The sequence below is a fragment of the Ictidomys tridecemlineatus genome, chromosome 3 (genome assembly GCF_052094955.1).
Source record: "Ictidomys tridecemlineatus isolate mIctTri1 chromosome 3, mIctTri1.hap1, whole genome shotgun sequence".
Taxonomy (NCBI): domain Eukaryota; kingdom Metazoa; phylum Chordata; class Mammalia; order Rodentia; family Sciuridae; genus Ictidomys; species Ictidomys tridecemlineatus.
The window spans coordinates 24200523-24226946 of NC_135479.1; the positions used below are offsets into that span (position 1 = coordinate 24200523).

General features: G+C 35.3%; 1 protein-coding gene across 1 annotated transcript in view; it reads right to left on the bottom strand.

The window, feature by feature from the left end:
• Positions 1–26424, bottom strand: part of Skap1 (src kinase associated phosphoprotein 1) — a 281306-nt gene that overhangs the window by 230870 nt on the left and 24012 nt on the right. The window contains exon 2 of the mRNA XM_013356957.4: positions 17170–17275. Coding sequence (XP_013212411.2) covers positions 17170–17275 — 106 coding nt within the window. The remainder of the gene's footprint in view (positions 1–17169; positions 17276–26424) is intronic.

The window sequence follows — 26424 nt, forward strand, 5'->3', positions numbered from 1 at the left end:
TCATCCATGAAGACTTCCCACAGCCCACCAACCAGAAGTGCATTCCTTCTCTGGGCTTTCCCGGATTTATCTCTATGCACCTCTTCTAAAGATTTTGCTACATGTATCTTTTACTTTAGGTATTTTGTGCATGCTTTTTATCTTTCCCACCCAGTTGTCAGTTTCTTGAGAATATTTGTTGAATATCCATTATGTGATACATATTGTATTAGGCATTTTCATGTGCAAAATGACAACCCTACAAAGTAGTGTACTGTATAATCCTTTGGTTTATCATCCCTAAAAATAAGTTGCAGAAGGACTGGGATTTGTGTCACTACAAAAAATGCTTTACACATAGTATATGCTCAATAAACATTTGTTTACCCCACAAATGAATGAACAAATTGACATTCTTCACTAATTATGAAGAAATTGAGCCTCAATACGGGTGTTTACCCCAAAATCACACTGTCTGGATTCAAATCCCAATTCCAGAACCTAATTTCTACATAGGCTTGAGTAAACTGCTTGCCTCTCTGAACCTGTTTTCTTGTCTGCTAAAAGGAGATTACAACAGTGTTTACTTTGCACACATCTTGAGAGGGTTAAATGAGAGAATTTGTATAAAATCCTTGACATAGGACCTGGCACATGATAGGTATATGATTAATTTAAGTTGTGACTGTTAGCTTTTTTTTTTGTACGGGAGATTGAACTCAGGGGTATTTGACCACTGAGCCACATCCCCAGCTCTACTTTGTATTTTTTTACTTAGAGACAGGATCTCACTGAGTTGCTAAGCACCTCGATGAGGCTGGCTTTGAACTTGAGATCCTTCTGACTCAGCCTCCGGAACCTCTGAAATTACAGATGTGCACCACTGCACCCAGCTCATAACTGTTAATCTTAAATTGCAGAATTAACAGTCTCTGAAGTGTGAGGGAAAGGATAATTTTTTACTCTCATAACCCTCAGAGTACTTAGCACTGAGCATTTGCCTATCACAGCCATTTAACAAACTTACTGGCCATTGAATTTCCTTAGTACAGTCACCTAAACCAAGAGTTAGAAGAAAATCATTGAATAGGACCAATGCACATAAATGGATCACTGAAAGTTTCTTCACCTTCCAAGTAAATTTGTATTTTTAAAAAATTATATTTTAAAACCCACATGAATCTCTAAATTGTGGAACTCCAGGTATGTAACAAATCAAAACAAAACATCTCAGACTCTATAGGAAAGGGATCTGTGAGCAGGGGGCTCCATGCAGACTCTGGCCACTCATTAGCTCAAGAACTCCTTGGAAAACAAGGATATGTCTTCGTGATACAGTCTTGATCACCTGGCATCATGTCCAACATAAACAACTTGCTGATATATATATTTGTTAAGTAAATTAACTGCTTTAGTCTGTAATCCTCACCCTGCTTTCAGTTGATTCCATTTCTCTTTATGACCCACATAAAAATCAATCATGGTGACTGATGTTTTGAGAAAGAGGAAGTGAATGGTTTACTCAAGCACCGTGACTTTGGAAAAGGAATCCAACAAAAACGAATGCTTTACTAAGTAGTCGAACAGAGTGTAGATAATCCTTTTGTAATGAAAGATTCATCCTGTGTCAGTCAGTGCAGCTCAAAGGGATAACATCTAAGAGATGGAAGTTGTTCTCAGTCAGTGATACCTCATCTAATGAAGACCTTGAGAATGAACTTCCTTGATTTAAAAAGAAAAATCCAAAACATATTTTAGAAAAATCATCATAAAGCACTCAAAGGACTGTTGCATTTCATATGGCTCAAAAATCATTTCTCTTTTGCATGTGTCTGTTTAAGCACAGCATAAAACACCCCCAAATACAGATGTTTGTTTTCACAGAAGTCACCCCAGACCAAGCTGCACAATTAAAGCCTAATCTCCTATTTCCACGTCTCTTTCCCCCTCAGTACCAACTCCTTTCCCACCTTGAAACCAAATATTCTGGCTCTTAAATCCCTGCCCCTTTCTAAAACAGGCAAGACTTTGGAATTGGTAACTTGTGATTAGATATATATTCACTATAGAGAGAAAATACAAATAAACAAAAAGAAGAAATTAAAACTCACTCAAATTCCACTTGCCAGAGATCATTATCACTAATGTTTTGGTGTATATTTTTTTCAGGTATTTTTCTCTGTGAGATTTTATATACTTTTCAACCTTCTTATAGTACGTCTTATCATTTTATGTCAGTAAATCTCTTATAGCATGAATGATTAAATGACCATTGGATATAAATTCTCTCTTTCAACAAAATGGAGGAGCAGAAGAAACTGGAACAGGGATAGGCGGGAGGCAAAGACTAGAAAAGAGCATTCTGCAAAACTCAGGTCACACTTTATGAAAGCCGATGATTAGCCAGTGACAGAGGGGACACAAGAAGACAGATTTAGCATCATACTATAGTGAGGCAGACACTTCCATGTTTACAGCAGCATAATTCACAATAGCCAAGTTCTGGATCCAGCCCAGGTGCCTGTCAACAGATGAATGAATAAAGAAAATGTGGTATATAAACACACTAGAGTTTTACTCAGCCATAAAGAAGAATGAAATTATGCTTTTTTTTGCTGGTAAATGGATGGAACTAAAGAACATCATGCTAAGTGAAATAGGCAGGCTCAGAAAGTCAAGGGTGAATTTTTCTCTCACATGTGGAAGCTAGGGCAAAGTAGGGAAAAAAGAGTATGGGGGGAGGAGTTCCACAAAATTAGAGGGGAGATCAGTGGAAGGGAATTGAAGGATATGGAGGAGGGAATGAGAAAAGGAAGAAAATTGGGAATGAAATGACAAAATTATGCTTTGTATATACAGAAATATACCATAGTGAATCCCACCTTTATGTACACATGAAAAGCACCAACTTAAAAAACAACAAGAAAAAATAAATAGAAGAAAGACCAGTAGAGAAGAGAAGGAGAAGCAAAAGAAAAAGCACTGGGGACTGAAATGGAGCAAATTATATCCCATGCATGTATGATTATGTCAAAATGAGCCCCACTATTATGTAACATTATAACACACTAATAAAAAAACATTAAAAGAAAAAGAAGATGGATTTAGGATAAAGAATCAGGAGGCCTTATTGATGACTGGGGAAAAGAAGAGAGAAGTCAAGAATGACTCCCAGATGCTACCTTGGCAACCTGGGCCTAGAGAAAGCAGAGGAAGACTAGAATGTAAGAGCAGAAGAAGCAGAATATCAGATAACAAGGTCAGACCTAGACCCCCCGAGCATTCAAGATTCTTCTGACTACAAGTAACAGAAAACCTGACTGACAGGGTTTGGATGAGTAGAGGTTTATTTTTCCCACAAAACAAAAGGTCCGGAGACAGGTGATTCCAGAGTTGGTGCAGGCCAGAACGGCGGCATGAAGTCTCTTCCCATCTTTCAGCTCTAACACTTCGGTGCAGATGAATGTCTTCAGGTAATTAGTACATTTCAAAGTAGTGCTATGTCCCAAACATCTGTGTCAGGTGAACGACTTTCAGAAATCTTACATTTCTATAGCCTGAACTGTATTTTATATAAATCTTAGACCAACCACTAGCAAAGCAGAATGGCTTGCAGATGATGATTCATCCCTGGGTTAGTAGCATTCTGCTGTCAAGGAAGAATGGAAGACGGCTGTTGAGGAGGCTCCCAGCAGGGTCTCTTCCTGTGTTGGGCAGTCAGAAGTATCACATGGGACACTGGGGAGGAGCTATCCAATGTGCTTTCTAGTGCCTTGGACGCAGAACTGCAGCTGTAGAACTGGGAGTCATCCATGCACAGGGGAAACTGTAGCTATAGACATGCAGGTAACTGCCTAGAAGAATGTAGCAATGAAAGACACAAGATGAGGAACAGCAGGAGGAGGGCAGGGTAACAAAATGAGCTCAAGTAAGAGCAGAGAGAGAGAGAGAGAGAGAGAGAGAGAGAGAGAGAGAGAGAGAGAGACTATACACAAGGAAGAAATGAAACCAGGAGAGACTATCATCATGGGAGTCCATAACAAGCGAGATTTTTAAATTTCTAAGAAAAATGAAGTGATAAATTATGTCAAGTGCTACAGAAAGACCAAATCAGACAAACATGAAGTATCAACTCTATGTGGCAATCCAAAAGGGACTGGTACTTTGGTAAGAGTAACATGATGCAGCAGAAGCTAGATTAAAGGGGACTAAAGAATGAACAAGGACTGACCAGAGAACAGGAAACCAGAAATGGCGAGTCTGAGTTTCTATTTCATGATGTTTCTCTTGTACAGGAAGGGATACAAGTCAGCAGTCAGAGAGGGAACTGCTCTGTAGCACATCTATTTTTTTCTAATCTTAGGAAAGATTTGAGCATTTTTATGTGATGATTAGAGAGATGTAATGGAGAAAGAAATGCTAAACTGAAGAAAGAGGAAGTCTGGGGAACAGCAGCAGAAGTGGAGCAAAAATAACAACTGTGAATTGACAACTTTAGTCCTTAAGCAATGTGAGGAGAGACTGAATTCAAAAGATGATGAGGGACAGAGTATTTGAAAGTTATGGAGACAAACTTCAAACGGGTAAAGACTTTGCACAGAATCAAAGAGCAAAAACTCTAGAAGTGGCAGCGAGGAGCTTGAAGATTGCCAACAGCACTTCCGGAAAATGAGCAAATTCTCTTTAAGATGGTTGCAAGCTAAACAATGTCTGGTAGGAAAGTCATGTTTTAGCTAGGCACAGATGGAGGAAGAGCCTGAGGATCCACTTGGGGTTCAATTTATAACAGGACATTGACTCGAAGGAAAATAGGCAAAGGGTAGAAGAGAGTCATCAGGAAAACAGAGAGAGAGAGAAAGGGAGGGGGGAAAGAAAGAAAGAGAGATTGTAAAGACAAGGCTGTACAATGCTGAATAGGGAGGAGGATGGCCAAAGATGAAGGTCTGGTGATGTGTAAAAAAGATGGCTGGAATGATTGACATCTATGCTCCCAGGGAACTCAGACACATGGTGAGCAGCAGTCTTGTAATCTTTTATCACAATTCCAATTAGAATGTCAGAGAAATGTTACTTTCTTTCTTTTTCTCATTTGTTCATTTTAGATATACATGACAGTTGAGTATATTTTGAGGTTATTATAGGAGATATTTGAAGAGATGGATACCATCTTTTCAACATGGCTCTGTATTCTCTCAATTCAGTAAAAAGAAAGCATCCTTAACTCTGGGAAATATTATGTAGGAATATAAATTTTCAAATAACGAGGGTCTCTTGTTATTGTAAGGTCTAGTAAGGGACCTAAAAGCATATTTATAGCACATTTTTACCATTCATTCTCCACACATCATTGAACTCCTGCCACATGCCAGCACCATGCTAGAATTTTATAAGAAAAAATTAAATATAAGACCATACATTGCCTTTAAGAAGCTTATCTCCAGAAATATGTATTCTGAGTTCTGATAAACAAATTTAAAATGAACTTTGTGCATGTATGTATGTGTTGGGGTGCGCACTGGGGTTATGGCTCAGTGGCAAAGCACTTGCCTAGCACATGTGAGGTACCAGGTTCAATCCTCAGCACCACATAGCAAATAAAATAAAGGCATTCTGTCCATTTACAGCTACAAAAAAATTTTTTTTAATGAACCTTGTGTGTTTGCATCAGCTTGCAATGTTATCTGCTGTGTTAGAGCAATGCTTCTCAGATGTTAATGTACATGCAAATAACCTTGGTTTTATTAAAATGCAGATTCTGATTCTGTAGGTCTGCTTCAATGGTTACCTGGGAGTCTGCATTACCAACAATATCCAGGTGATGCTGTTTATCGTGGCTGGTCTATGTTGAGAGATTCCTTGCTCTGTCTTTTCTATTTATACTGCACAGTAAAGACCTGGGAATCTTTCATTCCTTTCTTGCTAACCCTTCTATCTATTGATCCTCTTTTAATTAAAAAAAAAAAAAAAGCAAAACAAGGAGTAGGGAGACAGTGAAGGGAAGTTAGAAAAACTCTTAAGAGGCTTATTCTTCTAAGCAACTATTAGCTACACACACTGCCTTCATGAACATGTCAAACATGGATCTCATATGATTTAATACTTTTGGGGAACCTCTAGTATTTCAAACAGGGCACCTAAGTATTCAGTAAAAGAATAAGAGACTGGGAACAGCAATTAATTCTAGTTATGCCATATGGCAGTATGGAACACTGGCTGGGGCCTGAAAACTCAATTTCACAAGAGTCTTACTTATTCTGAATTTTAATCATTTTAGAATCAGCAAACATATGCCTACCAACCTGCTTCATTTACACAAAATTCTGAAGCATAATCACACTGCACACTCAAAAATGATTGGTTTTTCCCAAATGGACTTAAAATTTCTCTCCTACAGGATTCCTGAAATAAAGTAGCTGCTGACAGCTCCAGTTTAATCTCCTTGTTAAATAAAATCTTCAAACAGTTCTTTTAATGAAGAACATCATTTGCTTCCTCACCATTTGCATTGTCAGCTCACAGTACTGAAGGGGCATAGTTTTCTCTGGTCCTGGATTCCTCAGGCCCGTGGGCTGGTTCGGGTGCTGACACCCCTGCCCCTGTGAATTCCCTCTCCTCCACCATGCCTGTCAATGTGGAGCCACCCATGCTACCACATACTCTCCATTCCGGCTTCAGAAAGGAGACATTATCATTTTTCAACATGTACTCCATCCCCTGTCCTCTTAGGAGCTAAGATACTTTCATCTCCTGTACATCTAATAATTTCAAGATAAGGACAGAAAAATCAGTTCTTGTTCTGTGAACTTTTGTGTCCAGTGCTTGAGAGACTGTCCTAATATCCCCCGAACATGTTTTAGTGATAACATTTACTGCAGTCGGGCCAAAATGATTTTCTGCCACTTTCAATTCTAGTTCAATAAAAGAATAAGAGCTTTGTTTCTAACCTCTGTCATTTTTAATACCATAAAATGATTTTAAAAATGTAAAATTGAGTTCCATTTCCTACTGGACTACCAATCTCCTATTAGCTTTCCTTTTATCAAATTTATGAGAAAAGTCAGAAATTGCCTTTCTTTAAAAAAAAATCAAAATTTCAGGATCTCCTGGGCAGAATGTTTGAATTGAATTTCAGTCTTCAATAATTGCTGGTCTAGAAGTTTTAAAGAAGTATAAAAGTTTGCTACTTCCCATTAGTTATGTCAGAAGTAACAAACTGGAAGATTATCTTTTAGTTTAGTATCATCCCTGAATAATAAAGTTATTTCTAGATAACTATCATTCTAAAAACCACATGTGTGTGTGTGTGTGTGTGTGTGTGTTTATTACATTTCCAAATTGAGGAAGTATATGGTTTTCTGAAACCACAGTGAATGAAGTCCATAGTTTCTAAATTGCTAAATAAAACCAATCATATATTTCTAGCAAAACTTTATGAAAAATTTCAACTATGTATAAAATTGGAAGAACCTCCATATCTATATACAATGTAGATTCTATGATTCATATATTATTACATTTGCTTTGTCATGCATCTATCCATCCATCTATCCATTCACTCATACATCATATTTTTTGATGCCTTCCAAAACAAACTATAAGCATTAGTGCACTTCATCCCCAAACACTCTGGCATTCATATTCATATAATTAACTAGACTTCAATAATTATTTACAGTTTTTTTTCAGTTTTGGGGGTAACACAGGGATACTTGCCTCTGAGATACATTCCCAATCCTCCAGTCCTTTCTATTTTTTATTTTGAGGTAGGATCTTGCTAAGTTGCCAAGGCTGACCTTGAACTTGTGATTCTCCTGCCTCAGCCTCCCAAGTCATTGGGATTACAGTCATGCATCACTGTGCCTGGTTACAGTTCTGTTAAGCCATTAATCTTTTGAAATATGCCACTTCATTATTTTTAATGGCCTGGCTAAGTAAACTAAGTAACCAATTAGGAATTCTAAATTCTAATCTTTTATTAATTCTGTTACTTTCAGTAATATTTTAAAAATCAGTTCTCTCTCTCTCTCTCTCTCTCTCTCTCTCTCTCTCTCTCTCTCACACACACACACACACACACACACACACACACAAGGATACAAAATAAATGTACAAAAATCAACAGCTTTCCTATATACCAATAATAAATTTTCTGAAAAAGAAATCAGGAAAACAGTCCCACCCAAAATAGCCTTAAAAAAAAAAAAACTAGGACTATATCTAACCAAGGAGGTAAAAAAACCCTCTACAAAGAAAATTATAGGACATAGAAGAAAGAAATTGAAGAAGACAGAAGAAAACGGAAAGACCACCCATGTTCATGGATAGGCAGAACTGACATTGTTTAAATGGCCATATTACCAAAAATGATCTACAGATTCAATATAATCCCCATCAAAATACCAATGACATTCTTCACAGAACTAGAAAAAAATAGTCTCAAAATTCATTTGGAATAATAAAAGACCTACTACAGAGCTATAGTCACAAAAACTATTCTTTTGTGCATGGTACTGATAAAAAAAAAAAAAAAAAAAAAAACCCAGTCACAGAAACCAATGAAAAAGAATAGAAGACAAGTCCACACAGATAACTGTCATTTGATCCTTGACAAAGGTGCCAAAAACATATGTTGGGGGGAAAAAACAGCTTTTTAAACAAATGGTGCTGGGGAAAAAATGGTTATTTATATGTAGAAGAAGGAGGAGACTAGATCTCTATTTCTTACTTTGCACAAAAGTCAATTCAAAGTGGATTAAAGTCCTAGGAATTAGACCAAAAATGTTGTAACTTCTAGAAGAAAATGTAATGTCAACACTCCAACAAATAGGTGCAGGCAATGACTTCCTCAGTAGGACTCCTGAAGCTCAAGAAATATACCAAGAACTAATAATTGGGATGGCATCAAATTAAGGAGTTTCTGCATGTGAAGGAAACAATTATGAGTGTGAAGAGAGAACCTATAGAATGGGAGAAAATCTTTGCTAGCCAGTCTTCTGACAGAATACATAAAAAACTCAAAAACCTTACTGCCAAAAAATAAATAACCCCATCAATAAATGAATAAATGAACTGAAAAGATACTTCTCAAAAGAAGAAATATAAATGGCCAAAAAATATATAAAAAAGATTCAACGATTCTAGCAATTAGGGAAATGCAATCAAAACTACACTGAGATTTCACCTTATTCCAGTTAAAGTGGGAGCCATCAAGAATACAACTAATGATAAATGCTACACAGTATGGGAGGAAAGTAACACTTTTACACTGTCATGGGGGCCGTAATTTAGTATAACCACTACAGAAAACAGTATAGATTTTCCTCAAAAGACTATGAATGGAAACACATACAACCCAGTTACATAACTCCTTGGTATTTATCCTAAAGAATTAAAGTCATCAACATATAGTAATCCATGCATACCTATGTTTGTAACAGCACAATTCACAATAGCCAAATTATGAAACCAGCCTAGGGTCCATTAATGGGTGAATGGACAATGAAAATGTGGCATATATACACCAAAAGAGTTTTATTAAGTCATAAGAAGAATAAAATTGTGTAATTTTCAGGAAAATGGACAGAACTTGAGAGTATGATGTTAAGTGAACTAAGCCAAGTCCAGAAAGTTAAAGGCTGTAATGTTTTCTCTCATACCTGAAAACTAAAGCAGAAAAAGGAACAAAAAAAATGTATGGAGAGGAATCTCATGAAAACAAAAGGAAGATCAGTGGAGTAGAGGAAAGGGATCTGGGGATGGAGGAGGAGAGAGGAAAGGGGAAATACTGGGGAACAATACTGATCAAATTATACTGTTATGTGCATGTATAAATACCACTATTACATATAAGTATAATGCACCAATAAAAAATGGAAAAAAATAACATTAATTGTTTTGGGGGGAAAAAAGCACTTGGTAGACATAGTAGAAGGTTTCAATTTGGAAACCATAAAATGGACCTTGTGGTTATGGAAGAATTCACAAATGAGAATCATCCATTAATAAAGTTTAGAGAAATAGCTAATTGGAGATTATAAAGTTTTCTGTAAATTAAAATGAGAACCTCCACAAAGCTCACAAACTCAAGAGGGTACTAGAGGTTGAGCATTTATAATACATCTAAAATTAGCCACATGTATCTACAACAAAACCATTCAGAGCTGGACTATTTAAGACTGAGTCACTTCCATTCTGCAGCAACAAAGCACTAGCATCATACTGGAGTTTTTTGTTGTTACTGTTGTTTTTGTTTTTACTTTGAAACAATAGGGTATTACTGGTTTGTAAATTCCCCATTAATTGTCTAAGTACAGTAAGAACTGCCACAGGGATAGCAGCTCTTTCCTTTATGTGATATTTGTTCCCCTACATTGATTTTTTTTCTTCAGAAGTTTGGCCCTGGAAGGGGCATCCTTTGAGGACTGAAGAATCAAAGCTACTGCAAAGCACTGCTGAGAGTCTTGAAAGAAATATGAAAGAAATGGCATCAGACCTGGGGCCATAGGCTTAGATCTTTCCAAACAGGTCAGCAGTTGGTCTGCAAAATATTCCCATTGCCAAGGCAGCAGTGACATCTTATGTAAATCAAAAACTAAAACCATAAGATAGTTCATTTCCGTTTTAAATGCAGGGGGATAAATATGGATATCTAGCATTGGAGAAGTTCCTGAGGGATTGATTTTTGCCCCTACCTCCACCCCAGTCTTTTCTGAGCCCTTCGCTGAGCGTGATAAGCAGTACCACATTTCATTATCAACCCTGCTAGCACTGCACTTCAGGGAGACTCAATGAGGCTACACAGTAGGAGAGCAGATCTGGCATCCAAAGAAGAAATGATTCACATGGTGTGACGATAAAAACCCACATTAGACTCAACTCATTTTCGACAAAATCACAAAATAAAATAAAAATCTAAGGAAATGAAATTTCCTGCATCATTTTCCAAATTAAAAAAAAAATCATAGTGACACCATAAAAGAAATCAGTTGGAGGTTTTAAAGTTTGGGTGGTAAAAACTGTATATGTATATATATGTATGTGTGTGTGTGTGTGTGTGTGTGTGTATACAAAAAATTTATTTTTCCTGTAATAATGTTTGCATTTTTGTAACTTTTTTAAAAAAAATCCTAACAACATTTTGGAGAAGCAATCTAAAAAGAAAACATAAGATCATCATTTAGGGAATCTTCAGGACATTCAGTCAGGGTCACAGAAATAACATCAGAACAAAAAGCCTGGCTCCTGACAGCTGACCCCTTGATCTTGCACTTCCCTCCCCTCTGTTCCAGTTTCACTGTAATACAGAGAGTAGACTTGGGATGAGTCTCTGCCAGAACAAGGGGAAACATGCAAGTCAGAGAAAACCACAATGAGGAAGGCCCACGCCACAGGCTCCTGGAAATCCACAAACAGATAAATACAGACACAGAGACATTTTTTCCCAGTCTTCTATAAGCAGGAAAAACAAAACAAAAAAAAAACAAAAACACAATACAACTCTGGAACAAAAGACTAGCTCCAGATCAAATAAGGCTTAAATCAAGGGCAAAGCAAATGGCAGTAAATGAAGTCAGGAATTTCATACAAATGATCTTTTCAAGCAATGTATGGATTAAGAGTTTCTATCTACAAACACAAAATCTTCATGTATTGAAAATTAACACTGAGGATTTCTTTGAGACCAAAGCAAATCCATATTGAGTAGATAATAGGAGTGTGCCCACATGGTGAAAAAAATACTATAAGGAATAAAGCACATTTCAGTGACCTAACTATATGGCTAAAGGGTAGTGCTCAGCTTATTAAAGATATTCTAGTGGGTTAGCTCACAAAATGAGGTTGAGCATTTATAATGCATCTAATAGTAGCCACATGTATCTACAAGAAAACCATTCAAAGCTGGTCTATTTAAGACTGAGTCACTTCAATTTTGCAGCAACAAAGGATGCAAGACAGTTACCTGCATGCCTCTTGTATCACATTTCAAAATTCCTTTTTACTCTTGATGGAACATGTTATTCTATTTAAGGAGCTCAGTACTGGGAAGAATTATATATAACCTTATTTTACAAGTGATCTCAAAAACTCCCTTAAAATGTATTTTTCTGAACTTCAATCTAAAATATCAAAGATATAAAATTAAAATATCATAAATATGGTTTTATTATTAGGCATTTATTCTGAGCCACCAAGGACTATGCTTTTTAATACATAGAAAAAATTATTATCTGAGAATTTTTTTCTTGCTTTTTCAATAAAAAGTTTTGAGAGGAATAAATTCTCTCATCCAAACTTTTTTAAAAATCCACCTGTTACTTAGCATGAAAAATATGAAATATTATTACATGTCAGAATTACTTACACAAAATATTTATTTTATAGGATGCCAGAGGGAGAAGTTTCCACCTACTAATACCACCACATAGCCCAATGTAAAAAAAAAAAAAATGAAACAATTTAATCTTGGTACCAAACCCAAAATACCCCCACAAGTGAAAAAAAAATCATCATCATCATAAAATGAAAGGGAGAATTGCACATTTCGAGGCTGCTTTGAAAGTACAGAAACTTAGAAAAACACATAATCAGATAATCTTTCTTCTTGGATCCTAAAGTGAAGCCAAAAAACCAGCAACAGGTAATATTGTATAAGTCTCACCTGTAGAATATTTTAGACTATAAGAGCAATGAAATGTAACCCTCATTCACAATTGTGAAATCTCTACATACACTCACTGAATAACAGAAAACTAGTACAGAGATTTGGCATTTAACTCACAGACTCATACATTTGAAGCAAGCACTCTACCACTGAGTTATGTCCCCAGTCCTTCTTTAATTTTTTTTTAAGGGTAAGAGGGAGGAATAAAGCGAAAAAAGAAAAAAAAATGAATATTAACCTTCAAGAAGTACTACAATTATTGCTATGACTTTTAAGTCTTCCAGAGCTATTTAAACTTAGATGAATCATCATGCAAGTATCTCCTACTCTTTTTTTTTTCTGCATTGGCACTGAAACTCCAGGATAAATAACAAAATTAAAGAACAGAAAGAGATGTTATGAGCGAATCTTTAAACTTATGAGTAACACAAATGTACCAATAGCACATTAGCACATAAAATATTCGTTCTCTTAATGAGCATGCTTCATTTGAATATGTTTTGTTCTGGGAGTTTTTAAGCTCAATAACCAGCAGTTATGAAAAGTAAAATTCTATGTAATTAACAATATGAGATTTACAGTATGCTACTTTAAAACTCTTCCTCCCAAGTTTTACCAGACTAAATGTGAAGATATCAGAGTTTATATATCCATTATTAAGGTTAAATCTAATTTTAAAAACTAACTCCATGTTAAGCAGAAAAGAAAACCAAAATCCCCAAAGTCAGCATTCTTTTCATGAGATTTGAACTAGCATATCATGTTTCATGCAGAGCAACAGCCAAGTCACCTACGACGAAACACGTTCAAGATATTCTTTCTGCTTGTACTTTAAATATCCTGGGGTTTGTGCCATAATCCCTGCTACACAAAGTTATTTCTTTATTTTCTTTTTTTTCCATTTCAGTATCCTATAAATCTACTTGTCTCTTTTTGGAACTCCTTAGCATTATTAAGTTTCACAGAAGGAAACAATACACAAGTTTGTTTCCATTGGCTTAGGCCTTGACTTCCAACAGGGAATATAAATGACTCCTTGTGCCAAAAAGGGCCATCAAGAGAGAATTTATCCCTACCTCCATAATAAAAATATTCTATATTCTTCATCCCTTCCCCCATTCTCAATGCATTATTGCTGTCAGGCAGCCTCCACAGGATCAAACATTTAAGAAACACTCTACTGTTTCTCCAAGCAAGTGAGAACGTCGTCAGTTTTCTGGGTATAGCTTATGCCTGCTCTGTGCCAGGTGTCTCACATCTGGAGCTGATCCTGCAGTGACCACCATCATAAAGCAGGAGGAGTCTTTGTCTGCTTTCATCCCAAGCATTTTCTAAAGAGCTCAATGAAAACCTGGACTCAGAATGTGAAAGTTGTTAGTTTTTTTTTTTTGTTTGTTTGTTTTTGTTTTTTAATAGTTTTTAGTTGTAAATGGATCTTTTATTTTATTTACTTATTTATATGTGCTGCTGAGGATTAAACCCAGGGGCTCACACATGCCAGGAAAATGCTCTACCACCGAGCCACAACTCCATCCCTGTTAGTTTTTTTGTTTTGTTTTGTTTAGGGAGAAGGTTTAAGTGAGAAAACAATTTGAAGACTAGCAACGAAAATCACAGCTCAGGACATCAAATACCACAACGGGGTTTCACTTTCTTGGAATCACAGAAATTGCCATCCATTTTTGTTTTTTCTTATATTGAAAACATTATCCTTCCTTGAAAATACTTTCAAATTAGGGGTGGGGGAGGGAGGATGTAGCTCTAGACACAGATTCCATATTATTTTATTTTTTGTCATTAAGCCTAGGAAGAAAGAATGGGTAAGCTACTTGTACTGAAAAAACAAATGAGAATTTGGAGAACACCTGTGACTCTTGACACAATCATTATTTCCTCCTGTCAGTCACCCTAGACAACAGAAAGGTGGCAAATGGCATATTATAATAGCAGCGATGACATCAGACACTTCAATTTACAGCAGGTCCACAACCATGGCAAACACCACTGAATTCTGAGCCAGCCGTAAAAAATAGGGCCAAGCCCCCAAATTTACTAAGAATCAGAGGCAGTGCTATTTTTACTTCTCTTCACCATTTTCCACTCCCCAGCAATACAGTGTTGAAGAAAGAATTAAAGGACTAAAGTAAGAAAACAAAGTTGTAAATATATGCAGTATTTATATTTATCTAGTAACTTTCCAAGATTATTGTGCTAGCAATTTTCTACCAACCTTCCAAATAAACACTGGAGGAACAAATTATAGTGTTAAATAGCTTCTTACCCTCAAAATTTACCAACCCCCTAACATACTGTTGTTTTAATATGATTAAAAATGAAAATTTTCAAATGACTTTGAAATTTTTTTCCATGTTACTCACCATTTATCATAGATAATTAGTTCTCAAATTTGATGGCTTCCAAATTTCTCTCACACCCAGCTTTTGGGGATATATATATAATTGCCACATAAAATAATATGACCAATATTTTGCAAGATTTCAATATTTTTCAAAACAACTGAAATTAATACATGAAAGTGCATCATGTTAACTAGCCATAAATAAAGAAGAGGATTTGGTTAAGCAAGGGTTACACTAATGATGATAATAACAAAGGGGTAGAGGTAAGGCTATTTCAAATAGCTTGCCAAAGGAAAGCCGCCTCTTTCCATTTTCTTGCACAGTTTAATTTCTGGCTCCTCATTTCCTCAGTGATCTGATAATTATGAAATTCTAAATAAAGTGTCATCTTTCTTGCAACAAATCAATGAACAGAAAGCTCTCATCAACAATGCAGATGTTTCCTAAAGCTCATGCTGATTATTTCCTGAGTGTCTACCCCACAAACCACACCGGATACTGTTTAAGCATAAGGAAGCTTCTCTACTCCATGAGAAATAAGGTTTCTATGTGTCTGTGCATATGCACATGTGCGTATGCATTTCAAAAGAGGATAAGAAGTAATATACAGAGCTGGGATCATAGCTCCGTGGTAGAGCACTTGCCTAGCGTGCATAAGGCCCTGTGTTCAACCACCAGTGCTGCACACACACATCAAGGAGTAATATGCAACCAACAGTAATGAATGATAAAAAATTTGCCTTTTATTACACAGTTAAGGTTTAAATTTAGACTTTTCCCAATATGGGAAAGAAGAATTCCTCCTCATTGTTCATTTGTCCTTATTGCTGCAGCAAAATTGTTTTTACATCCCTTATCCTTAAATATATTTAGGTGGATATGGGGGGGGGTTCTAGTAATATAAATCCCCCTCCATATAATACAATTTAAAATAATTCTTTTACTCCTCATACTGTACTTACAGTAATCCTATATAGTACAAACACAAATTTGTGAAAATAAAAAATTCTCTGGGTTACTAACTAAGCCTCCATGTGGGTTACTAACTAAGCCTAAACTGTCTACTAGTGAAGTAACATTGTACAAAAGTTTGTTTTCAATGTCCTTTCAGTCTACCAAGAAATTATAGACATTTCCCACTTTTGCAAAAAACTCCCATCTTCTGCATTCTGTTTGTTTCAATTATTCAGGGCAACCCAGGCTGATAATTACACAGTCCCCAGTTGCTGAGTAAAAGTGATGCTTAATTAGCCAGCAGGAAAGATCGATTAAGATCCAGCAGGGCATCTCGTGAGGTTCTCTCACATTCCTGGAGGGAATAGACTCTGGCTGTGCCCTTCCAAAGGATAAAATTCCCTGCTTCTAAGGAGTTGCAATGAGGTTTTAAAAGTAGAAACTAAGAACGGGTGGCCACACAAATTAAATCCCAGCCATAACCCTGCAGATGCTCTCAAAGAGTTCCCAGTTTGAACATTCTGAATCATACCACCTCGGGTTGGAAAAAGCCAAAGTAACACTCATCCCCAACTCTTGTTCAGTGGCCACAGTTCAAGCAAAAGGTGGTTGGAAAATATTTTGTAAAAGAAAATTTTTATTTCCCTTCTAGCAAGTGCATACACCTTCAGGTGCTCACATTCTAAGGTGCACAAATTAGATCAAGATCTCTTATTTTAAAAACTTAATATGATATTTCAACCCAGTCTGGAACGGAAACATTCCAACATGGTCAAAGAATCAACTGAACAAATCTGCCTTAAGTTTTCATTAGAGAAGAAGATGTCAAAGTAAAATCGGTAACAAAAATACACTGAAAATTACCCCACGTTGCCTAACACCTTCCCTTTAGTAATTTGGACCAGCATAAATGCTTAGCTTTCCTTGTCTTTCTTTCCTGTTAAGCATAGAGTGTTCAATAAAAGCCAACATAAAATTCCAAAGCTAAAAGCAGAGTAATCATCTTAAATACGTAATTATTAAAATATTTTTATTTGGTAAAGTACCATATGCTTGTCTGTCTCAAATTCAATTTAAGTAAATATTAAGCTTCTGCCAGATAAAGGACTATCACCAGTGTATTTCACTTTGTTAATTTACACACTATTAGAGTTTATTAGTAATAAATTGTTTCAAAGCTTTCAAGGAACCATAATGGAACTGATTTTTACAAACCTAGCTTTGATTTGCTGAAAGCCCCGTAGAATATGGTCTCTGCACTCCCTTGCACCAGCACTGAGGTTCTCATTTCTCAAGCCTTCTGCCAGGAAATCTTCAGCATCTAAAAGAAAAGGAAAGGCAGTCAACAGAAAAAAAGAGGCAATAAGGGGGAAATCAAAAGAAATGAATTTTTTCACTTTAAAAATTTCATAGTTGCAGAACAATGTGAATGTACTTAATACCACAGAACTACACACTTAGCAATAGTTGTGTATGGTGAGTTTTATATTATGTATATTTTGCCATAATAAAGACTAACTAAAATTTTATGTTTGCCTATAAGCGACATGTTCTAGGAATCCAAGACCTTACTATGAATTTAGAAAGGTGATTCAAATACTAACCACAAAAATAGCTACTTTTTCTAAACTATTTTAAAGATACATTTATGTGTTAATTGTCACTGATGGCAGAGGATGGGCTGTCAATTTTATAAAAATATAAATATTACAAATAAGTCACAGAAGGTCACAGAGCAATAGAAGCCAGAAAAGAAATATCACAATTAGAGCTAAAATTAAAAAAAAAATAGAGCTGAACTGCAAAATCAAGAACAAAAGGGCAGGCATTCAAAGAAGAAATATTAATTAACAGATGCATCATCAATGAAAATGACAGTGCAACTGAGGGAAGGAACCCACATGGAAAAGAAAAATGTGTTCAAGAGAAAGAAACTGCAATTAATGTGAACATACATTATAAAATAGGGACATGATGAAAATACAAACTGTGAAACAAATCATGGTATGTTGAAGGAAGAAAGTGGGGGATATACACATTTTCAAAGGCAACATACATTGATAATAATTGCAATTGCCAGAAATAGCAGCTAAACACTTCATCCTGCACACAATGTTCATCATTTCTAAAAAGAATATAAATAATATAGTTAAATTGGGGCCTCCAAAATTTGTGCCTATGATACGAAACTGTACCATATAGACTGTCAAAATAGCGTCATGAACTTATAAGGTTGAGTTACATAAGAACACCCAAAATTTGTTTTACATTTATACCATTCAATAATACCAAACCAAAAAAAAAAAAATCCCAAATAAGCATCGCTAGGACTTTTGATGAGGTACAAAGTCCTGAAATTGAAATTTTTACACAGAACCAACCAACATCAACATCTAAGCCCTGTATTGCATCCATTGCAGAGGTCACTTAGTGCATTCCTCCAGGGTCCTCTGATTGCTAAAGAACAAGGAATGGGAAGTCGAATTAAAAGGTAAAAACAAATTACAGTCAAGATTCATCTAATGAAATATATCCTATTAACAGGACAAAACCCACATGATCATCTCAATAGACACAGAAAAAAACATTTGACAAAATTCAACAGCCTTCATGATAAAAACACTTGAAAAACCAGGAAGAGAAGGTAGCTTCCTTAGCCTGATATAGGATATGTACAAAAACCCCACAACTAGGGGATAGGGTACAGTTCCGTGGTAGAGTGTAGGATTAGCATGCAAAGCCCTGTGTTCAATCCCCAGCACCAAAACCAAAAACAAACAAAAGCCTGCAGCTAACATTGTACTTAATGGTGAAACACTGACTGCTCTCCTCCTGTTCCTAAGATCAGGAACAAGACAAGGATTCTTCTCTCACCACTTATACTCAACATTGTACCAGTGATGTTAATCAGGGCAATTAGACAAGAAAATGAAATTTAAGATTTCCAGATTGGAAAAAAAGATGTAAAACTATCTCTATTTGCAGGTGGCATGTTCTGGTATATAGAAAACCCTAAGGAATTCACTGAAAATCTGCGAGAACTAATGAAAAAGTTCAGTAAGTTTGTAAGGCCAAGATCAACGTATAAAAATCAACTGTATTTGTACACAGTAGCAATAGACAAACCAAAAAAAAAATTAAGAGAATTCCATTTAAGATTTTATTAAAAATAATCAAATACTTAAGAATAAATTTTTCAAAAGAAACGTAAAACTTACACTCTGACAACTACACAACATTGTTAAAAAATTAAAGAAGACAGGATGGAAAGACAGCCGATGTTAATGAATTGGAAGATTAAATATGATTAAGATGGCAATTATCCTCAAATTGCTCTAAAGATTCAATGCAGTCCCTATCAAAATCCCATTTGGCTTTTCTGAAGAAATTTGCAAGCTGATCCTAAAATTACTCTGGAAATTCAAGGGACTCAAAGTAGCCAAAACAATTTTTTGGTACCAGGGATTAAACACAGAGGTGCTTAACCTCGGAGCCACATCCCCAGGCCTTTCTTCTTCTTTTTTTTTTTCTTTTTATCAGTTATTTTATTTTTATTTATTAATTTTTTGTATTTGTAAATGGACAGAATGTCTTTATTTTGTTAATTTTTAAGAAAAAAATATTTATTTTTTAGTTGTAGTTGGACACAATACCTTTATATTGTTTACTTATTTTTATGTGGTGCTGAGAATTGAACCCAGGGCTTTGCACGTGCTAGGCAAGTGCTCTACCACTGAGCCACAACCCCAGCCCTTATTTGTTAATTTTTATGTGGTGCTGAGGATCAAACCCAGAACCTCACACATGCTAGGTAAGCACTTTGCCACTGAGCCACAACCCCAGCCCTTATCAGTTCTTTTTTGTTATGCATAACATTAGGATTCATTTTGACAAAATTATAAAAGTATGGAATATAATTTGTTATAATTCAGTCCCCAGTACTTCTCATTTCCTCCCCCAGCATTCCCTTCCTTCTAATTTACTGATCTTTCTGCTATTTACTTACATATTTTTTAAAAAAATTAATGTCTTGTGGATATACATGATGCTGAGATTCACTGTGGTTTACTCATATATGTACATAGGAAAATAGGTCAGAGACATTCCACTGTTCTTTCCTTATCCCATTCCTCTTCCCTCCCCATTCATCCACTCCACTGATCTATTTTTTTTACACCCCCTCCCAGTTTTGGATTAGCTTCTGCATTATCAGAAAAAAACATTTAACATTTGACTTTTGGGGTCTGTCCAGATCTTTTTATTATAATATTATTTTTTATTTTGAGACAGGATCACTCTAAGTTGCTTAGAGCCTCACTAAGTTGCTGAGGCTGGCTTCAAACTTGCAAGCCTCCTGCCCAAGCCTCCCAGGTACTGGGATTATAAGCATGCGCCACCTGCCCAGCTAGCCAAAACAATTTTGAGACAGAAAAACAGATTTAGAGAACTCACACTTTTTGATTTTAAAATTTGCCATAAAACTATATTACTCAATGCAATATGTTACTAACATAAGTATAGATGTACAGATAAAAGAAAAAATGGAAAATCCAGAAATAAACCATTAAACTAGTCTCAATTATAGGCCAGAATGCTAAGACAATTCAATGGAGAAAGAATAGTTTTTTCAATAAATTGTTCTGGGACAACTGAATATCCACATGCAAAAAGAATGAAGTTGGACCTCTAACTCTTACATTATACAAAAATTAACTAAGCTAGTCACAGTGGTGCGTGCCTATAGTCCCAGATTCAGGAGTCTGAGGTAAGAGGATCATTTGAGCCCAGGAGTTCAAGATCAGCCTAAGCAACAGAGCCAACCTCCACCCAAAAAAAAAAAAAATTAACTCAACCTGAGTCAAAGATTCAAATGTAAGAGCTCAAACTACAAAACTATCAGGGAAAAAAAAGATATAAATCTTGGGCGAGGCAATGGTTTCTTAGATATACCTAAAGAACATATAATAAAAAAGTTGGGTAGGTTGGCACATGCCTGTAATCACACAGTTTAGGAGGCTGAGATGGGATGATCCCAAGTTCAAAGCCAGCCTCAGCAAAAGCCAGTTGCTAAGCAACTCTGTGAGACCCTGTCTTTAAATAAAAAATACAAAATAGGGCTGGGGGTGTAGCTCAGTAGTTGAGTGTCCCTTTCAATCCCCAGTACCTCTCCCTCCCAAAAAGAACATACAACAAAAGAAAAAAGTGGACATCATCAAAATTAAAATAAATTAAAACCTATTGTGCTTCAAAGGAGGCTATTAAGAAAGTGAAACGACTACCTAGAGAATAGAAGATTTTGCAAATAATACAGCTAAGAGATTTCTAAGTAGATATATAAAGAACTCTTACTGTTCAATAACAATTAGGCAATAACTCAATTTAAAAATAATTAAAGGAACTGACCAGGTATTTCTCCAAAGAAGATATACAAATAAGCCAACAATCACATGAAAATATGCTCAAGAAGAAAATGCAAATCAAAACACAATAATATACAATTTCACACCCACTAGGATGACTGCAGTCCAAAAGACAGACAATAATAAGCATTGTTGAGGTTATAGAGGAATTAGAACTCTCTCATACATTGCTGGTGGGAATGTTTAGCCATCTAAAAAGGCTAAACAGAAAGTAATCATATGAATCAGCAAATCTACTACTAGATACATACCCAAAAGAAATGATAACAGGTGTTCAAACAAAAACTTGTACACAAATATGCATTAGCAGCAACATTCATAATAGTAAATTTTAAAAAGTGGAAACAAATGTCAATCAATTGGATAAATGTGGTACATCCATATGATAGAATGTTCAGAACTTAAAATCAACATACTACAGTGATGCAGCCACAACAACTCACAATAGCTAAACTATAAAACCAACCTAAGTGTCCTTCAAAGATAAATGGATAAAGAATATTACTCAGTCTTAAAGAAGGATGAAATTATGGCATTTGCCAGTGAATAGAGATAGAGAATATCATGTGAAATAAGCTAATCCCAAAAAACCAAAGGCTGAATGTTCTTTCTGATACATGGAGGCTAATTCACAATAAGCGGGGTGGCTAGGGAAGAATAAAGTTACTTTGGATTAGATGGAGGGGAGTGAAGGGAGGAGAGAGGAATGGGGTAGGAAGAATAGTAGAATGAATCAGACATTATTACCCTATGTGCATATGTGAGTGCGTGTCAGTCGTGATTCTACATCATGTATAACCAGAAGAATGAGAAATTATACTCCATTTATGTATGATGTATCAAAGCACATTCAATTGTCATGTATAACTAATTAGAACAAATAAAAAATTTACAAAAAGAAATGAAGGGCTGAGGTTGTAGCTCAGTGGTAAAGCACTTGCCTGGCACATGTGAGGCAGCGGGTTTGATCCTCAGCACCACATAAAAATAAATAAAAATATAAGTATCATGTTCATCTACAACTAAAAATATTTTTAAAAAAGAAATGAAATACTGATACATATTTCAACATGGATGAGTCTGTGAAATCATTAGGCTTAGTGAAAGAAGCTAGTCATCAAAGACCACATATTGTATGATTCCATTTACTTGAAATATACAGAATAGGCAGATATACAGAAACAGAAGACTAGTAGGAACTGGGATGTTTTCAGTGATATAGCACATGCTTAGCTTGTATGAGACAAGCTAAAAAAAATAAAAAGAAAGAAAAAAATAGCAAAGTAGTTTAGTATATTAGATTACTAGATGGTTGCGTAAGACTATGAGAATTGGGAAGAGGTATTGGGGGTATAAAAGTTAAGAGGTTTAGGGGTTTTTTTGAGCGGGTATAAATTTTATAAAATTTATTGTTGGTAATGGTTACACAACTCTGTGAAAAAACTAAAAGCCATCGAATTGTACACTTTACACAAATGAGTTGTATGATGTGTGAAATACGTCTCAATGAAGCTGTTAAAAATATAAATACAGGGCTGGGGTTGTGGCTCAGTGGTAGAGCACTTGCCTAGCACATGTGAGTCACTGGGTTTGATCTCTAGCACCACATTAAAAAAAAACTAAATAAACAAAAATATAAATACGTACATACATATAATACTGCATCTATCCTTCTGAACTTTCAAAATTTAAGGAAAATGAAAACATCTCTCAAACAGCCAGACAAAAAAGAATAAGTCACTCACAAAAAAACAACAAAATTGAAAGTTCCTCAACACAAACTAAGCATCATTAGATGAAATTTTTACAAAGTTTTAAAGGAAAACAGGATGTTGGTTATATAGGAGACCAGAAAAATATTTTTCAATAGTGGAGGCTCTGAATGTCTACCACCTACATTATTTCCTGGACACTCTGACCCACGGACAGAAAAAGGTGGTGATGAATGCCAGGTGTGGTGGCACACACCTGTAATCCCAGCAATTCTGCCCTAGGAGGCCTATGCAGGAGGATTACAAATTCAAGGCCAACCTCAGCAACTCAGGGGAACCCTATCTCATAATAAAAAATAAAAAGGGGGCTGGGGATGTGGCTCAAGCGGTAGCGCGCTCTCCTGGTATACGTGCCGCCCAGGTTCGATCCTCAGCACCACATACAAACAAAGATGTTGTGTCCGCCGAAAACTAAAAAGAAATAAATATTAAAATTCTCTCTCTCTCTCTCTCTCAAAAAAAAAATTAAAAAAAGGGCTAGGATGTAACTCAGTGGTAGAGCATCCCTGGGTTCAATCCCTAGTATCAAGAAAAAAGAAAAGGTGATGATTAAAACCTGAAATACAAGTTCCTGGTTAAGAAAAGAATAGAGAGAAAGAAAAAAAATGCTAAATTACTCACTTACATAAAGCCAATGGGTTCTATTCCACCCTTGACAGTGATAATTAAAGAAAATAAACTTAACTATGATTTTTCAAAACATGAACTTAATAAAAGAAGAACTGAAGATTTTAAAAAACATTCAATAGAATAAAATATAGGAAAAAGGTAAACAAAATAGCATTAAAATAGAACTAGTAAAATAAACTGAGGGGTATAGCTCAGTCTAACACGTACAAGGCCCTAGGTTTGATCTCCAGCACCACACACACACACACATATCAATGGTGATGATTTTGTAAAAAGTTCAACTTCAATACCCAAGTGTCTTCTATATTTCTATAACAAAGATTTTCATACTATTTAAAAAAATAAAGTGAGTTTAATTACTATTTAAAAGATACTTACAAAATGAAACTGAAATTAAAAGAAGAGAGGTTTGTAAAAATATCTCAGGCAAATTCTTTTAAAAGCAAGAATGGAAATAATTCATATCAAAGTAGAATTCAAGGAGCAATTTAAACTAGGGCAAAGAGTCATTTTTTAATACCAAGTATAATGTACAACAAAAATAATCTTCTAACCCTATGTGCTAAGTAGCATAGTACCAAAATAGGTCAGTGAAAATTGTGAAATAAATATATATATATATATATATATTATATATAAATATATATATATATGCAAATTACTGGAAAAACTATTCAAATGCCACCATTAATCCTGGAAAAATCAAGTAGACAAAAATAGATAATATAATGCTAGGGTCTATCCGGTAGGAACAATGCAAGCTATACATGTAAATTTTCATTAAAAATTAAAAATTTTTAAATATCTAAAAAGAGATAAAATCAATTTTAATGGTATTTATTTCTTTATTTAATCCCATAGGTCCCAAATATGGTCATTTTAATATGCAATCAGTTTATAAGTTATTGGGATAGTTTGATTTTTTTGTATTAAATTTTCAAGTCATTGTACATTTTACTCTTACAACACATCTCAGTTCAGACTAATCGCATTTCAAGCTCATAGTCCCACGTAGAGAGCAGCTACTACATTCGACAGTGCAGATATACAGTATTCAAATAAATATAAAGAAGACAGTAGTGGTAAACCAGACTTTGTAACCTAAAATCAAAATACAGACTTTACAAACTGCCATGGAAAATTTATAAAGGTTGATGAAACACAGGATCACAAAGAGACCTCAATAATTTCTTTTAAGAAGTTCCTTACTCAAAAATTAGTAAAATTTTATTTTATGACCATAATGAAATAAACCCAGAACTTACTTGTTAAGGAATAGACAAATCCCTCTATATTTTAGACAAAGACAACATCAACTCGTACATATATATTTAGGTCAAAGAAAAACTAAAAAATTATAATTACCATGAAAGGAAAAAATAGCCTGTATAAAAATTATAAGATATAACCAGCATTGTACAGTGATCAATTCATAGGCTTAAATACTTTCCGTGTTAAATAAGAAAGAATGAAAATAACTGCATTTAGCACCAAACTCAAGAAATCAGAAAAGAGCAATAAAATAAGCCTATAGAAAATAGGAGGAAGGAAACAATAAAGATAAAAGCAGAAATTAATGACTCAGAACAGCAGTTTTCTAACGGTGCTCTCTGGAGTCATAAGCCTCTGATAAGGAAGCTGAGGGTGGGCAAGGGAGGAGGGCTGGAAACTCCCCCGCTGCCCTTCACTCAGCTTTGCTTTAATCACAAGGGCTCCGCTTTTATCTATTTTCAATATGGGCATTTTATATGATTTTATTTTTTTAAAGGGGTTTCATTTAAAAGCCACTAACCTTAAAAATAGAGGGAAAAATGTCTAAAAGCTAACCAAGAATTAAGAGCAGGGATTTTTCAGTGGTTGTGGGGAAATCCAACAAATTAATAGACCATTAGCAGATGTAATCAAGAAAAAAAAAGGAGAGGAAAGCACAAATATTCAAAAAGTAGGTAAAATAAAGGGGAACAGCAACAAATAGAATTTTTAATAAGACAATGAAATATTTTATGAAGATGATCTCAAGTTTTTCTAAAATTTTTTCTTTTCTGTTCTTTTATGTACAATTTAAGTTTTTCGAGGGTGGGTATTATTTTACCTTTTTAAAAGGCTATTTTCAAATGGAAGTACAATGTGAACAAAATAAAATGTCATTCAAATAAATCTGAAAATCTCAATGAAGCAGTTACTGAAAAATACATAAATTTCTAGGTGCAGGTTAACACCCTGGGTTCAATCCCAGTACCAACAAAAAAATATGTATACATCACAGTGAAATTCAAATAGAAAAATGTAAAGAAAACTAACACAGGCATATTACAGTCAAAATACTGAAAGTCAAAGATAAAGAGAAAAAAAAATCAAAGCAGTCAGAGGAAAAAACCCATTACATACAGGAGAACAATGACAAGAATGAGAGTTGAATTTTCATCAAAAATATTGAAGGCAGTTGGGCACCATGGCGCACACCTGTAGTCCCAGCAGCTCAGAGTCTGAGGCAGGAAGACCTGAAGTTCAAAGCTAGCCTCAGCAAAAGCAGGTGCTAAGCAACTCAGTGAGACCCTGTCTCTAAATAAAATACAAAATAGGGCTGGGGATATGGCTCAGTGGTCGAGTGCCCCTGAGTTCAATTCCCAGTACCACCCCCCAAAAAA